This window comes from Mustela nigripes, chromosome 15 (genome assembly GCF_022355385.1).
Source record: "Mustela nigripes isolate SB6536 chromosome 15, MUSNIG.SB6536, whole genome shotgun sequence".
NCBI lineage: Eukaryota > Metazoa > Chordata > Mammalia > Carnivora > Mustelidae > Mustela > Mustela nigripes.
Window position 1 is genome coordinate 39,895,573 of NC_081571.1, and position 18,419 is coordinate 39,913,991.

An 18,419-nucleotide genomic window follows, 5' to 3' on the forward strand; every position below is an offset into this window, starting at 1 on the left:
CTTTTTTAATACTGTGTTCCCCAGGTCAGGTGCTCAATAAGTATTTGAATGTTTAGTGACTGTATTTGGAAGAGCTTCTGAGTTCCTATATGGCCATTGAGCAAAAGTAGACTGAATGAATTTAGCAGAGTGCTTTGAAAAGGAATTTCATTTTTTTTTCTAATCCAGTTTGCTTAATTTGGGGTCTCCTAGGAATCTGGGTGTCTAAAGGAGCTACCATAATAATTATAAGAACTACAAAGGCCATATTTTTAAATTCGAAATCAGAATGAAAACACTATGGAAAGAACAACTATGAAAATGAATTATAGACATGCCTGTATGGCAGCCTTCAAGGAGTCTAAGAAAATGTTTAAATAGAATGACACTGAAAAAAAAATAAAATTATAAAAAAAAAGGAATGATATGGGAATACTTTTCAGTAATAGAAATTTTGAAGTTTTTGATTCATGGATGGGATGAGAATTTGAGTATTTTTTCAGTGTCATTGTAAGGTGCTGCTACCTATTTAATTGTTAATACACTATTAAAGATTATGCCCCTTTAGAATATGTAGTCTTAACCCCATTATTGATTTATTGATCTGTGCTGTGGCCTTTTGGGAACACATGTTTTAAAAAATAAACACATATTTTAGAAATTACATTTTATGATTTATTTTAAAGCATAGGCTAAGTGGCCTTGACCACAGATTATTTTGAATTCTGAATGTACATTTCCACAAGCCTTTGTCATTATTTTCACTAATGGTAGAATTAGCCTTTCTAAGTGGGTTATTTTAATGGACTTAATATAATCTTTTAATGTTACGACTTTTAAGTCCTTAAATCTGTTGGTTTTGCTCCTACCTGTGAGAAAGGTTTTTCTTGTAGAAGAGAATCAACTCTTCAACCTACTAAAGCCTTTAAAATACTATAAATTATTGCCCTTATCTGATGTAAGATCCTGGGTTCCCGTGTTAGTCCTGGTCCTCTGAGAAACAAAAGACAAGACAGCAGTAGACATGTAAGAGCTTTCTTAGGGAGAAGGGGAAATGCTTGTGGAGGAAAATGGGGACGGAAGGGAGCTAGGAGAGGCTGGGAGACCATTAGACTGTGATACGATGTTGTTCTGACCATGAGGGAGAGAGGTCAAGCCGGAAGATTGGGTCCAAGAGGCTTAGATTGCAGTACTGTTCTGATAAATTTGAGCAAGACTGATAGGGAGTCTGCAGGCGAAAGCTTCCCCATCTCTCAGGAGCAGGCCTGCCTTAGTAGGCTTGCTTGTGCCATCACTGGCTGGGAGCATTGCTAGAAGGTGATCTACTGAGAAAAGTGGTGATGGGTTTCAGAGCACAGTAGCTGGAACTGTAGGTCAATTATGCTCTCCATAGAGGGGATCTGAGAGGCATGTCTTCATGGTCACCATCATCTCTGAGGGTGAAGCATTTATTACCCAGGAGGATTAGACTTATTATTTATGTCTGTTTCCACCCCATCCTTAGGCACTTTTGTGTATATAATGCTTGTTCACCTTAATGCCAGATATAAATATGTCCAAATTAACGATAAAAAGTTGAAACTTAGCCTACTTAATAATGGAACCCAGAATGCAGAGTTAATAATGGGAGGGAGGGTTGTGTCCAGGTTTCTTAGACTCCAAATTGTCAGCTTTTGCTGTGAAATTATACTGCCCATATTATCATTTGAAGAGGTTCTGGGATGTAAAAATGTTAAATGACAGGTCAGAAATCACAGACATGGTTGACTTACTAAACAATGACAAAAACAGCATTTATAGTGCCTTGTCCTATTCAGGCCTGCCCTCTTTGGATAATACATCTGGCTTTTACTTTCCATTTTTTGTTAAAACTTTTCCGAGAATGGTTTTTCTGAGAATATTGCCCTCTCTTGTTATCAAGAAAATGATCTCTGCTAATGTGACAATAGGTGCTAATGGGCGCACTCCATTTCCCCACAAAAGGGTTTTTTTTTTTTTTTGAGAGGCTTTTGTACATGGAGGACACATTCATGATTATTTGTACTTTGTTTAATGCTCAGTGTATTAAATACATAATGTAATAAAGCATTTAAAACATTTTTAGCTTTTAAAAATAGATTACATATTTTAAATTCTGTTAAAATATTAAAATATAATTATGAAATTATTACCCTTGATTCATTACCTTAAATAGAAGGCAAAAGACAAACACCGTTCTCACTCAGCTAATTACTTTATTTCTATGCAAACTAATTCTGTGATTTAATCAATTTTCATGACGTATCTTTCAAGGATCATAGCTATACTAATTTTGATCTATGACTGTGACACATTTCCAAAATTGTAGTATTCTTAATTGACTCCAAAGAATAAAGGATATCTTCTCAGTCAGGTTTTAGATTCTTGGTTGAGACCTCGATCTGCCTTGTTTCTCCCAAGGTGATTAAAAATTGAGCTATTGATCTTCAAATGGAGTTTCTTTTGGGTTGTTAAAATTTCACTGTTAGGTCAATAATACTTTTTTTTTTTTTTTAAGTTAATACCTATGTCATAGGTTTTAGTTGTTTGGGATCTATTCTTTGTTTTGTTATGTTATGATGATTTATTAAAAATGTGTAACATCAATTGTTGTACCATTTAGTTTTTCTTATATTTCATAGGATATTAAGGATTGACTCAGTTGACTTAGTTCTTGTTTATAGCACATTTATTTCATTAGTCACTTTGGAACACATGGTGAAGCTCTACTTTGTCATTGGCCTGATTGTATTGAACATCCTTTTTTAATTTTTACAGCCTGTTATATATGAGCAATAGAACTGGTCAGTTTTCTCTTTTTGCTAACTTCCTACCTTTTTAAAAAACTGATTTATTCACTATTACTTTTTTCCTTTCTCCTTATGCAAAGAAAAGGAAACAGATGTCCATATCTTAGAAATGTATAATTAACAGAATAAATATATCACACATATACACACACAGACACACATAGATGACCTTCCTCTGTTAAGAAGTCACCTTAATTTAGTTACTTGTATTTTTTTCTATAACTATTTATCTCTGCAGTTTATATTAATTTTTCTCATTTGAACATCATCATGTACTAAAGTGCTTCTGTCCTTTTACAGATTTGTCTTGTTCTAGAACTTATACCAAAAGGTATAAATAGTCATTATTGGCTGGAAGAATCACCTTTACTAATTTATTTGTTTATTTATTTAGGGAGAGAGAGACAGTGTATGTGAGCAAGGGAAGGGGCAGAGGGAGAGAGAGAATTTCAAGTGGACTCATGCTGAGCACAGAGCTGGATGCAGGGCTCCATCTCACAACCTTGAGATCATGACCAAAACTGAAATCAAGAGTCCCAGTGCTTAACCAGCTGAGCCACCCAGGTGCCCATGGCTGGAAGAATCATCTTAAGTTGACTCCACTGCCTGTAATGCCTTGACTCATTGTATTTACTAGCATCACTACCATGTTCTAAACTTGGAATGGAATCTGTTACCCTCTGCAGAATCCTGGTTTCTTTTAGTGGAGAATGCTGTGAGTGAATAAATCCACAAGAGAGTACATAGGGGAGTTCAGGAAAACCAGAAGTAAGGTTGATGCTACTCCTGAGCCAAATTTAGTTACAGAGCTTAAAAATTTTTCTCTATTTATGGTTGTGAGGGTTTTTTTTTTAAAAGATTTTATTTATTAGAGAGAGCAAGCAAACGGGTATGTGAGACAGATCATGAGTAAAGGGGGAATGGGAGAGAGAGAGAGGGAGAAGCAGACTCCCTTATGAGCAGGGAGCCCAATGTGGGACTTGATCCCAGGACTGTGGGACCATGACCAGAGCCAAAGGCAACCGTTTAACTGACTGAACCACCCACGTGCCTGATGGTTATGACTTTTATTGATCTTTTCAGTTAGCTTGCTTTCTTGATAATATTTCCATTTACACTAGATTCTTATTCTCCGGAGTGAGTAGTTGCATTTTTAATATTGCCCTCTGCCTTAAAATGAAGGTGGAATTCTGATGTTAGTAGTTTGAACAGTAATGCATCACACAGGCCTCTTCAGTTAAAATATCAACATCATTCAACCATACATAATAATTTCAGTATCACTGCAGGCTTAATGCATAGGAGGGAATGGAAGCTTCTTTCCCCCCTAGATCATGTTATATTGGTAGTTGTCTACTCCACAAATATTACCCTATATGATAAAGCCAGCACAGTAGGGATTTTAAATATATACAGTGGTCTTCAAAATTTCCCGCAATAGGCAGAGACATTCTTTAATTTCGAGTCTTGGAAATTGTCAGTGCTTGCACATTAATATGTCCTCTTCTGCTTAGTTTTGTTTATTGGTAAAAAATATGCGTGAAAATAGAAGATAGGGTGTGTGAGGGTGTGGAAACATTTGTGGCTAGAACTTACCAAGGATACTAAGAAGATTAAAGAGATGATTCCTAATTGCAGGTGATGGATTAGTAAGGAGCTAAATGATTGACTAGAGAGGAATTAGAAAGAAAGAATTAAAGATTAGTTAGACAAATTCAGAAGGAACAAAAAGAACAGCAATATGCTACAGGGGCTCTCAACACTTAATCAAAAGTTATAATGAATAAACTGCTAAAACAACTGGGAATGGCCAAAAAAAGCCAAATGCTCTCCATAAAAATATTTTTTCCAGCATTACATCTAAAACCTACCTAATTAATTACCATCACCTTTCTTTAAAATACAATTGCATTATACAAGCAGTTCCTGACTTTCAGAGATTTGACTTTCTTAAAACCTACATTTTCATACATCAAACATGGTGACCTCTTTTGTAAGCTCAATTTGGACACTTACATGGCAAATGAAAAAAAAATTTTTTTTGAGGTGTATTACTGCCAGGTTCACCTTTAAAAATTGTTATCTTGTTCATATTACGTGTGTTTGCACAACCGCTTAAATTTTAAATTGAATTTACCTTACTTTAGATTAGAAAAAAGTAAAATTGATGATGCCCCTTTTCATAAGAATAGGTCTCATAAGGCAACTGGGTGGCTCAGTCAGTTAAGCGTCTGCCTTCAGCTCAGGTCATGGTCCCAGGGTCCTGAGATGGAGTCCTACATCCAGCTCCCTGCTCAGTGGGGAATATAAACAAGGAAATAAACATTCTATCACATTTTATGTGTAATCAATAGCCCATACAATGTGCTCAGTTAGTATTTGTTAGAAAAATAAGTGAATGAGGTTACACCATAATTTCTCCTACTAAAGTTACTGCCAGTTAAAAATGAAGTAATTGGCTGAATCAGGACCCTTGTTTCCTACCATCCAATCTAGAGATTCTGAGCCTTCTACTTGTGTTAATAGATTTAGTCTGACTCATCAAGTTGTGAGGGGTCTCAGGCCTCCTCTTAACTATTGTCAGGACAGTTGCAGTCAGGGTTGCTTCTTTTCCTGTATTGATTTCATCATGAATATACATTAGAAAAAATATAAACAGTGACAATAATAACTAGGCATTTCTCCCATTTTGCGAAAATCTGAATAAGCCTCTAACCTTGTCATTTTAGCCACAATTTGGAAGGCACTTTTTAAGATACAGGCCTACCTCTGGGATATTGTGGGTGTGGTTCCAGATCATTGCAATTAGTAAACATCACAATAAAACCATCCAAATAATTTTATTTTATTTTTTTTTGGTTTCCCAGTGCATACAAGTTATATTTATACTATACTATAATCTATATTACAGTATTGTTGTAGTATAATAGTGTCTGAAAATATGTATACCTTAAGTAAAAAATACTTTATTGCTAGAAATACTAATCATCATGTGAACTTTCCTTGAGTTGTAATCCTTTGGCTGGTGAAGGGTCTCACCTTGGTGTTGATGGCTATTGACTGATCAGGGTGCTGGTTGCTGAAGGCTGGGTAGCTGTGGCAATTATTTAAAATAAGGCAGCAGTGAAATCTGTCACATTGATTGACTCTACCTTTCATGAATGATTTTTCTGGAATCATTTCTCTGGAACACAATGTTGTTTGATAGCATTTTGCCTTAGGTAGAACTTCTTGCCAAATTGGAGTCAGTCTTCTCAGACCCAGCTGCTGCTTTATCAACTAATGTTGTGTAATATTCTAAAATCTTTTTTTTATCATTTCAATAATCTTAAATTATCTTCACCAGGAGTAGATTACATCTTAAGAAACCACTTTCTTTGCTCATCCATAAGAAGCAACTCCTCACCTGTTCAAGTTTTTTCATGAGATTTCAAGAATTTATCTACATCTTCAGGCTCCACTTCTGATTTTAGTTTTCCAGCTATTTCTACCACATCTGTAGTTACTTCTGCACTGAAGCCTTGAACCCCTCAAATTTGTCCATGAGGGTTGCATTCAATTTCTTCCAGACTCTGGTAAGTGTTGATATTTTGTCCTCTTTTGATCAATCACAAACGTTCTTAAATAGTGCATCTTTCCAGAAAGCTTTTAATTTACTTTGTCCAAATCCATCAGAGGAATCACTCTCTATGCTGGCTATAGCCTTTTGAAATGTATTTCTTAAATAATAAGACTTGATAATAATAAGGCATTTGCTCCTCGATCCATGGGCTGCAGAATGGATGTTGTGCTAGCAGGTGTGAAAACATTAATGTCATTGTACATCTCCAACAGAAAATTTGGGTGACCAAGTACATTGTCAGCAAGAGGTAATATATTTTTTAAAGATTTTATTTATTTATTTGACAGAGAGGGAGAGAAAGAGAGCACAAGCAGGGGCAACTCCAAAGGGAAAGGGAGAAGCAGACTCCCCACTGAGCAAGGAGTCTGATACGGAGCTCTATCCCAGGACCCTGGGATTATGACCTGAGCTGAAGGCACAGGCTTAATCAACTGAGCCACGCAGGTGCCCCAATCAGTAATATTTTGAAAGGATTTTTTTTTTTTTTCCTGAGCAGTAGTTCTCCACAGAGTATAAAATATTAATAAGCTGTGTTGTAAACAGATGTGTTATCATCCAGGCATTGTTGGCCCATTATAGAACACCGAGTAGATTTAGCATAATTCTTTTAGGCCCTAGGATGTTGGAAAGGTAATGAGCACTGGCTTCAACTTAAACTACCAGTTGCATTAGCCCCTAACAAGAGAGTCAGTCTGTCCTTTGAATCTTGGAAGCTGGGCATTAACTTCTCTCTATGAAAGTTCTAGCTGGCATCGTCTTCCAATTGCAAGCTGTTTCATCTGCATTGAAAATCTGTTGTTTAGTGTAGCCACCTTTGTTATAAGCTTAGCCAGATCTTCTGGAGAACTTACTACATCTTCTGTATTGGTACTTGGCTCTTCACTTTGTGCTTTCATGCTATAGAGATGGCTTCTTTCCTTAAACCTCATGAACCAATCTCTGCTGGCTTCAAACTCTTCTTCTGCAGCTTCCTCGTCTTTCTCAGCCTTCATAGAATTGAAGAGAGTTAAGGGCCTTGCTCTGGGTTAGGCTTAAGGCTTGATCTTCTATCCAGACCACTAAAATGTTCCCCATATTAGCAATAGGCTGTGTTGCCTTCTTATCGTTCACGTGTTCACTGGAGTAGCATTTTTACATTTCCTTTAAGAACTCTGCCTTTGCATTTACACCTTGGCTCAGAGGCCTAGCTTTTGGCCTGTCTCAGGTTTTGACATGCCTTTTTCAATAAGCTTAAATCATTTTTAGCTTTTGATTTAAAGTGAGAGATGAGTGACTCTACCTTTTACTTGAACACTTAGAGGCCAGTGTTGGGGTACTAATTGGCATATTTTCAACATTGTGTTTCAGGGACTAGATAGACCTGAGGAGAAGGGAGAGAGATGGGTACAGCTGGTCAGTGGAGTGCAGAAAACATACGTTTACTGATTAGGTTTGCTATCTTATATGGTCATGGTTCGTGATGTCCCCAAACAATGACAATAGTAACATCAAAGATCACTGGTTACAGATCACCATGACGAATATAATCATAATGAAAAAGTTTGAAGTACTGTGAGAATCACTGAAGTGCGACACAGAGATATGAAGTAAGTAAATGTTGGGAAAATGGTGTCAGTAGGGTTGCCACAGACCTTCAGTTTGTAAAAAATACAATACCTGAAATGCACAATAAAGTGAAACACAGTAAAGTGGTGTAGGCCTATGTAAATCCTCTCTTAGTTAACATAGTTTGAAGTAAATAACCAGAGGCGATAGGAAACAATTTTAGAAAGACAAGTTCTTAGGGAAGCCTTCTCTTTGGAGGACGCTGAGAAGAAAAAAAGCCATTCTTACCATTTTAATTTTTCTTATTTTGTTAGAAATTGTTAGAAATTGAAATTAGTCATGCTTAGAGATGAAATACACACTTGATTATTTATTAGCACCAATGGTAGGCACATGAGATCCTGTTGAATTTTTGGATTTTAACAGTGGCAACAAAATGAAGCATTGCTTATTAGAAATACATTTATAGAGAGGTGATAATTTAATGGAATTACATTCATATTTGTATTTGGTAACAAATTATATTCATTTTTCCATTTCTTTTTTTTTTCCATGAAATAACTTTCTGTGAAAAGCTTTCATTTTATTTATACCAACATAATAACACATCTGTTTTCTATGGAACCTTCTGAATTAGCTAAATTTAGTATTAACTAAACCTTTAGTATTAGCTAAAGGCAGCTCCTTCCTGATGGGAGCAGGAGGAAAGTGAAATTATGTATTGCGTTGGAAGAAACTGAGTAGTAGTAATTGGACTATTGGTGATTGGAAACTGCCTGATAAGAAATGTGACTCAATTTCTAGGCATGTTATAAAAATAGTTCTACTTGTTTGTTTTATTTTAAATTATTTTTTTGCTCTAACTGTATCACTAACTTATCTATTTAATCATTTTTGTAGAATTTTAAAATTGGGTTGTTTGTTTCAAGCATCATATTTTAAAGATGAAAAATAAGAACAAATTAAGGAATAGAAAATACCTCAGATAGACTAAGTGACTTATCTAAAGACACAGAAATTTCATGGCTGGTTTCCATTGAGTTGATCCATCCTATAATATTATATTACACTACAGAGGACTGTGTTGCAGCAAAGTGCAGGAGAGTAAAAGAGAGAATAACGTTTTATGCTTTACATTTTAGATTCCCTAGGAACATCTCTAAGAAAAATAGAAAAACCATAAATAGCATAGGCTTTGGAGATAGACTAAAGCTCTGGACTGTGTGAGCTAGAATTTGTCTGTTAGTCTATTTTGCAGGGCAGTAAAGAAACTTCTTCCTGGATTTTGGTAGAGCATTGTTTGAAAGCTTAGTAATTTATTCAGTGAATCTATTTGAGCAGCTTACTGTTTGCAAGATGTTGCAGCAGTAATTGCAGGTAGAGTATTCCGAATATGTGTGAGACACAGTCTCTGTACAAATAACCGCACCTTTTACACTTTTTGGTTTTTCACATTTAAATCTGTATTAAGTGGCTGCACATAAAGATGTTAGTAAAAGAAATAGTGAGATTTTGGGCCAGCAAATATATTTGAGATAAAAAGAAATTAGAAAGCAATATAGAAACTAATAATGAAGGTTTTAAATTAAACAAAACAATGAATAAATAGATTAAAACTTTACTGAGTGCTTTTCCATTTGATCATGCAAAATATGGCATGTTTATTATTTATTTATTTATTTATTTATTTTAAGATTTTATTTATTTATTTGACAGACAGAGATCACAAGGAGGCAGAGAGACAGGCAGAGAGAGAGGAGGAAGCAGGCTCCCTGCTGAGCAGAGAGCCCGATGCGGGGCTCTCCCAGGGGCCTGATCCCAGGACCCTGGGATCATGACCTGAGCCGAAGGCAGAGGCTTTAACCCACTGAGCCACCCAGGCACCCCAAAATATGGCATGTTTAAACCACAATATTCTGTTCTATTGACATAATTCAGATTATGTTTATTGGATGAAATCTAAGTAGGCAAGTAAAAGGTGTTATTTGAAAATTAATGCATATAATGTCCAAGGAGATGTTTTTATAAAAAGTAACATTGTTTATATATACCACATCTTCTTGATCCATTCATCTTCAAAAGAAATGAAATCTTGCCATTTGCGACAACATGGATGGAACTAGAGCGTATCATGCTTAGCGAAATAAGTCAAGCAGAGAAAGACAACTATCATATGATCTCCCTGATATGAGGAAGTGGTGATGCAACATGAAGGCTTAAGTGGGTAGGAGAAGAATCAATGAAACAAGATGGGATTGGGAGGGAGACAAACCATAAGTGACTCTTAATCTCACAAAACAAACTGAGGGTTGCTGGGGGGAGGGGGTTTGGGAGAAGGGGGTGGGATTATGGACATTGGGGAGGGTATGTGCTTTGGTGAGTGCTGTGAAGTGTGTAAACCTGGTGATTCACACACCTGTACCCCTGGGGATAAAAATATATGTTTATAAAAAATAAAAAATTGTAGGGCTCGACCACAGTGTCAGACACTTTGGGTGAGGGTACCACACTGAAGGTGTTCATGATGCGGTCAGGATACTCTTCTCGGATCTTGCTGATGAGCAAGGTGCCCATTCCAGAGCCTGTTCCCCCACCCAGTGAGTGGGTCAGCTGGACGCCCTGTAGGCAGTCACAGCTCTCCGCCTCCTTCCTCACCACATCCAGGACTGAGTCAACCAGCTCAGCACCCTCTGTGTAGTGGCCTTTGGCCCAGTTGTTGCCTGCTCCAGACTGACCAAAAACAAAGTTGTCTGGTCTGAATATCTGCCCAAAAGGACCTGAGCGAACAGAGTCCATGGTCCCGGGTTCTAGATCCACCAAGATAGCACGAGGAACATATTTGCCACCTGTAGCTTCATTGTAGTACACGGAGATGCGATCCAGCTGCAGGTCGCTGTCACCGTGGTAGGTTCCAGTGGGGTCGATGCCGTGTTCATCACTGATTACCTCCCAGAACTTGGCACCGATCTGGTTGCCACACTGACCGGCCTGGATGTGCACGATTTCCCTCATTGTTAAAATTTATTTTAATTTTTTTTGCTCGCCTCAAGGTGTGTACGGGGCAAGAAATTATATGGTATATATATATTTTTTTCTATACTGCTAGTCTCAGGCTGGAAGGATGGGACGTGTCCCGGAGGCTGGAGCAGCAAGGTCCGAACGCAGCCGCAGGAAGGTTCTGAGAGAGAGAGAAAAGAGAGGGGAGGGCGAAAGAGGGAAGGCGGGCAGGGCCTAAAAAATAAAAAATTAATTAAAAAAAAAAAGTAACATTGTTGTGATTTGAAGTATAAGGTTTCCATAGAAGTAGAGTTTGAAGTGAATATTTTTTGGGTGTAGGTTCAACACACCATGCTATTATAAGTGAAAATCACCCACTTATTTTAGAGCTTCTCACTTCATTAAAATATGTCATTATTAAAAAGTCCCTTGATACACATTCAAATATTAAAGGAAAAAATAATCTGCGGCACACCTGGTTGTATATAATTGTCCTTGATTCTGATAGCAAAATTAGCAGAATTGCTCTTTAGTTAAAAGTGTTCACATTATAGTTACTTATCTTTTGTCTATAAATAGTTTTAAGTAGTTATATGGCACTTTTGTGGTGGCCTACTTAAAAAAATATTTAAAACATGCATATTTTTTACAGTATGAAATAGAAGAGACTTATCTTGACACTCACCTGTTTTTGTTTTTTTTTTTTCTTCTTATGTCCTGGGATCATTATATACCATGCAAATCTCCTTTCCTGTATAAAGCTATAGCAAGCTCTGGGGCAAATATACTTTTGTTTGTCCAAAGTAAATGTTTAAGTGCATGCTGGGAATAATATAGTTAGGATTCTCATATATTTTTACTTCTCTCTCAAAAAGCAAATTTCACTTCTCATCAAGATAGTACTTCACATTGCAATGGCTGGCCAGTTTTCTCCTCTCTCTTTTACCTCTGAGTTGAATTCATGGTAGTAGTGCGAGGTAGAGGTGGAGCAGGAGCAGGATGGGTAACAGGTAGTAATAGTAACTCTATATACAGTAGGGATGAGGAGCAGGGGGCATCTGGTGTCACCTCTTGATTTGTCCATGGGACCCTAATAGCAGTATTGTCCCATGGTACTCAATTTTTCTTAAATTGAGATATAACTGATGTATAACACTATTTAAGTTTAAAGTATATAATGAAGTGATTTTATATATGACTCTCTCCCTCTTTCCTCCCCCTGCTTGTGATCTCTCTCTAAAATAAATAAATTAAATAAAAAAAAATTAGTTTTAATGTGAGTAGTTCTTTTTTTTTTAAACATTTATTTATTTACATAATCTCCACACCCAACATGGGGCTTAAACTCACAATTCAGAGATCAAAAATCACATGCTCTTCTGACTGAGCCAGCCAGGCACTTCTTAACTTAAATAGTTCTTATCAAATGATTTCATGCACAGTTCAAGTTAAAATGATCTTGACAACTGAATATAGAGCAATGAACTCCATTAACTGGAAGATAACCAAAACATCAGAGGGACAACTGGTTATTGCCACTATGTCAACTAACATATTTGTTATTGACTGTTCATTTACCAGACTTGGGTTCTAATGATCCATTTGGCCATTAGCTTGATTTATTGCTCACTCAGCTTCTTTTGGCTTGGGTTTTCTCCTCTGTTCAATGATAGTTTTGTATTTTAGTTCAAAAGTTCTTGAAAATATCCTCAAGATCTCAGATTATATGGATACTTTTCCTACTTGCATGTTTCCATGAATCCTCTCCCATTAGCTTAGAGAAGTTAGAGACGATTGCTGAGTTAGTGGCCTTAGAATCTTCAATGAATCTTTTTTAAAAGAATTCTGGAGGTTCTTAACCAGTGGGTATATAGACTAGGTATATAGACTAGGACTATTTTAAATAGCCCCACTATATTAAGAGCTATTTATAAATAGCTATCTAGGTAAATGTGAGACATAACCATATTTGGGAAGTAACTGAGTCATTACAAATCATGTGCCATCTATTTGCCAAACCCATGTGATGTCCCTGCAGCTCTCTTTACTAATAGCGCTGTAAGGAATGCTCTGGAGAGTTATGTGAAATCAGCTCAGCTTATCCTAGGGCCCAGGATAAATTCACATTAGATCACTTTTAAACAGGAAAGTATATTCCCCACCTGACTGAACTAGTTTAAATATCAACCCAGGCTTGAAAACGGAATCAATTATATGAGCCTAGCTTTAAGGATTGAGACATAGAATGGTAGCTGGTAATTTAACATCTGAGGAGACTGAATTGGTTAGAGCTGATTTAAAATTGGTAAAGGCAGCAGGGACAGATGGTTTCAGCATCACATTTTATGTGTTTTTAAAAGGAAAAAAATGTCCTATATCTATATGAGACATTTTTATTCTCTCGCAAAATGCAGAGTGACTTCTTACAATATTGATGCATTCTGGAACAGTATAGATGTATTAATCCTGAAGAAATGAAATTAGTTATTTATCTGTGGGACAAATAATGAGCCCAGTAACCCATTTTTTTTTTATTCTTTCCCAAAGACCTCATTAATGTCTTTCAAAACAAACTCAGAGGAGGGGAAGGACATTTCATTTTGGTGACAGTTTATTTATTTATTTATTTTTGAGACTTATTTATTTATTTATTTATTTATTTTTAATATAATTTTTTATTTTTTATAAACATATATTTTTATCCCCAGGGGTACAGGTCTGTGAATCACCAGGTTTACACACTTCACAGCACTCACCAAAGCACATACCCTCCCCAATGTCCATAATCCCACCCCCTTCTCCCAAACCCCCTCCCCCCAGCAACCCTCAGGTTGTTTTGTGAGATTAAGAGTCACTTATGGTTTGTCTCCCTCCCAATCCCATCTTCTTTCATTTATTCTTCTCGTACCCACTTAAGCCCCCATGTTGCAACACCACTTCCTCATATCAGGGAGATCATATGATAGTTGTCTTTCTCCACCTGACTTATTTCGCTAAGCATGATACGCTCTAGTTCCATCCATGTTGTCGCAAGATTTCATTTCTTTTGATGGCTGCATAGTATTCCATTGTTTATATATACCACATCTTCTTGATCCATTCATCTGTTGATGGACATCTAGGTTCTTTCCATAGTTTGGCTATTGTGGACATTGCTGCTATAAACATTCGAGTACACGTGCCCCTTTGGATCACTACGTTTGTATCTTTAGGGTAAATACCCAATAGTGCAATTGCTGGGTCATAGGGCAGTTCTATTTTCAACATTTTGAGGAACCTCCATGCTGTTTTCCAGAGTGGCTGCACCAGCTTGCATTCCCACCAACAGTGTAGGAGGGCTCCCCTTTCTCCGCATCCTCGCCAGCATCTGTCATTTCCTGACTTGTTGATTTTAGCCATTCTAACTGGTGTGAGGTGATATCGCATTGTGGTTTTGATTTGTATTTCCCTGATGCCGAGTGATATGGAGCACTTTTTCATGTGTCTGTTGGCCATCTGGATGTCTTCTTTGCAGAAATGTCTGTTCATGTCCTCTGCCCATTTCTTGATTGGATTATTTGTTCTTTGGGTGTTGAGTTTGCTAAGTTCTTCATAGATTCTGGACACTAGTCCTTTATCTGATATGTCGTTTGCAAATATCTTCTCCCATTCTGTCAGTTGTATTTTGATTTTGTTAACTGTTTCCTTTGCTGTGCAAAAGCTTTTGATCTTGATGAAATCCCAATAGTTCATTTTTGCCCTTGCTTCCCTTGCCTTTGGCGTTGTTCCTAGGAAGATGTTGCTGCGGCTGAGGTCGAAGAGGTTGCTGCCTGTGTTCTCCTCAAGGATTTTGATGGATTCCTTTCTCACATTGAGGTCCTTCATCCATTTTGAGTCTATTTTCGTGTGTGGTGTAAGGAAATGGTCCAATTTCATTTTTCTGCATGTGGCTGTCCAATTTCCCCAGCACCATTTATTGAAGAGGCTGTCTTTTTTCCATTGGACATTCTTTCCTGCTTTGTTGAAGATTAGTTGACCATAGAGTTGAGAGTCTATTTCTGGGCTCTCTATTCTGTTCCATTGATCTATGTGTCTGTTTTTGTGCCAATACCATGCTGTCTTGATGATGACAGTTTAAATCAAACTTCACTTCTACAATGGTCAGCTAGAACCAGCAAGCATTTTTGTATATGTGTGAGTATGATGAGTGTCTTCTGAGGGTTTAGTTGGAAATGTATGGATCTCCTGTTAAAGGGTCACTTCTCTCACTGATGGTAACCTGGAAGGGCTGACCTGCTTTAGAGGGTCCTGGCTCTCCCCAAGATTTCCCCAAATACCAAACCTCATTTCCTTGTCTACAATTTATATTCTATTTTTGTCATGTCAACTCATTTCCAAAGAATGAATCCTTATGTTTTTGAGCAGTGTCAAAAATGAAGCTTTTTATTATTTTATAGTTCATGTTAAGAGGATTCATTTGGCAGTGTTCAAATCTTAAGCCAAATTAGTGCAATTTATTTCTATGCACCAATTTCATGGCTTGTTAATTCATTGTTATTATTGCTAAGTTTCACTCTAATTTGCCTTGAAACTGAACAGTAAGTAATATCTGACAAAAACTGCATAGTCCCTCAACGTTCCATAGGATGAAGGTAAAAACATATATACTTAGACAAAATGGAGAAACAATGGGTTTATAAAATAAAGAAGGTTTTTTAATTAGAACAAAATGAAACACTTTTGAAAATGAAAAGGCAATTTAAATTGATTGTCAGTATCGAGCCAGTTGCTTATGGCAGAAAATTGTCTTGTCTTGTGATGACAATTTAAGCAGAGACTGGGAAAAGAATTTTAAACCTGCTTCATTGTAATATTAACTTATCTTTAAAGGAGCCATTTACATTTAAAAAAATTCAACTACTTCAGTTATAGCTATTAGGGACTAAAATGTTCATTAATGTTAATTACAGCTATATATCTTTCTACAATTGATATTTTGCTATTATATGTAATTTTGTTGTGGTTGACATTATTTACTTTGCCTCAACTTTTCTGTGAGTATATAGATATGTTTTCCAAAAGCATCTTATGTTATGAATAGACAAAGAGAAGAAAAAAATAATAAACAAGAAAACACTCTTATTTAAAATGGAATTTTCCAAAAATGAATTTAATTATAAAATAACCTGAAAAGTACTACTGATTAAGAAATATAAAATGTCCAACTTTTTACTAGCACAATTATATTTAAAGTGTATGCTTTAAAAAGCATTTGACATTTCAGTGGTATTCTTAAAAAACTTTTGTAGTAGATACTCCTGTATGGCCCTTATTTTCTTCTGTTTGAATCCAGACTTCCTTTAACATCATTTTCTCTCTCTTCAACTCTTTTATCTCTCTTCATTTAAGTCACCACTGGACCCTTATTTGAAAAGTCTCATATTATGTGGCCTGTCCCAGTATTCAATGATCCAACCAAGCCTTTGTTCTTAAAAGTTTCTCCTCTCTTAACTTCCATGACATTTTTTCAGTGATTCCATTTCTCTCTTAATGCGCCTCTTTGAATTTCATTTGTTGGTTTCCTTCTTTTTGCTCATTCCTTAGACCCCACATTTCTTAAGTCTGACTTCCATTTCTCACATCATATGTATTTCCTGGGCAATATTATCTGCACTGGTGGGTTCAAATATAGCCTGTAAGTCGAAAACCCCAAAAGTGTATTAATGGGCTCTGGAGCACCTGTTGTTCCTGATTGTATACTAGAACATTCCACAAGGAAATATCCGTTTACCTTGTGCTTCATATCCCTGAAAACAAAATTGTTTCTTTTCCACACGCCTGCTAGTCCCCTTTATTCCTTATCTTAGCAAATGGAACCATCATTCTCTTGGGCCACTCCCCAGTTCTCCCCATCTTACCATGACATCATTGTCTACCAAGTTACTAGAGCCAAAACCCAAGGCAGCATCCTTCTTTTCTTCCCTCAGTTCAGTTAATCAGTAAGACTACCTTGAGAAAATTATTTACATATTTCCACATCTCTCGATTTTCACAATTCCTGTGTAATTTAAAATCTATTGTTTAGAACCAGTTAAGATATAAGAGATAATCAAATGGAGACAAAAAATCTTTATCCCTGCTAAACACATTGAAATATTAAATTAGATATAGAGAAAAAGTGAGTGTCTTTAAGATTTCCCCCAAGTTCTAAATGCAGATCAAAACCACAATGAGAGAACAGCTAACAACTGTCGAGAGTGGAAAAAAAACCAAAAAACACTCAAACAAGTATTGATAAGTATGGAGATTCCTCAAAAAATTCAAAATAGAACTAGCTTACAACCCAGTAATCACACTACTGAGTATTTATCCAAAGAATATAAAAACACTAATTTGAAGGGATACATATATAGGCAGTCTTCTGTTTTTGGTGACATTATTATTGTTATTATTATTATTCAACGCTTGGAGCTTTATTCAGAATGCATGATCATAAGTGGACCCAGGAGGCTCTCTGGTTCACCCTGCAAAGGGTTTCAAATTGACTTGACCTCAAGCCAGTGGTGTCCTCAGCCATTCCAAGAATCCCAGCCCATCCCTAAAAATGCAGAAACCGTCTTCACCAGCACTTTTGTCCACATCCAGGGAGAAAGAAATGGCTGGCTCTCTCCAGGCCCTCTTGGATCTTGCAGAGGAAGGTGAACAGCATCCAGCTCTGATTTCACATGCCTGCCTGAATAGGCAGCCCAGCAGGAGCCAGCCTGCAGCCACCTCAGAGGGAGTCAGAGTAAAGGGCAGAATAATCCTGCCCCCGCCTGCTTCACAAGCACTGTGTGAATGTGCAGGAAGGAGGTGATGAGCTCCTTTGCTCTCCCTTTCCAGGCCTGAGGTGGGGGGGGAGGCAGTGAGCTTACCTGTGAGAATGGTCAATATATTGTCCAAACAGGACATTTTGGAATAAAAGGGGGCACTGTTAATAGCTCTGCTAGGATAACAGATGTTAGAGAGGAATGCTGCAGACAAGCCAGATATGTGGCTGCCACAGAAAACATCTTCCTTCCACTCCTATAACCAGGGGTCCACTGCTGAAGTGGTTCCCTGTACCCTCCTGGAACAGGGGCCACTGAAGAAAGTCTGCTTTCCGAACCAACCAAGGTCTCATCCAGCAAACCCTCCCACATCCCAGGAAAATAGGAGGAAACTATCCCCCAAAACCTCAGAAGTCTGGGCAGAGCACCCTCTGTTCATCTCTGCGTCTCCCAGGCCAAAATCATGCATGGCAGGTAGAGCATGCTTTATATATTTGTTGAATGAATGACTGAGTGCCTGAGCATTTTCTCTGATTTCCTCAGTAGAGCTCCAGGAAATCAGAAAGACTTAGCAGTCCTAGGTAAGTAACATTGTTACCTAAACTAGGTAACTGTTCAGGTTTGAACTCTGAATGGTTGTAACAGGCAGCAGCCACCAGG

General features: G+C 37.1%; 1 protein-coding gene across 1 annotated transcript; it reads right to left on the reverse strand.

Moving 5' to 3' along the window:
* Positions 1–10,434: 10,434 nt before the first annotated feature.
* LOC132002660 (tubulin beta chain-like) lies at positions 10,435–11,180 on the reverse strand (the record flags this gene model as incomplete). Its single annotated transcript, XM_059377784.1, has 1 exon — positions 10,435–11,180. A coding segment is annotated over exon 1 (552 nt), but the record flags the coding sequence as incomplete, so codon positions are not given.
* Between the last annotated feature and the right edge of the window lie 7,239 nt (positions 11,181–18,419).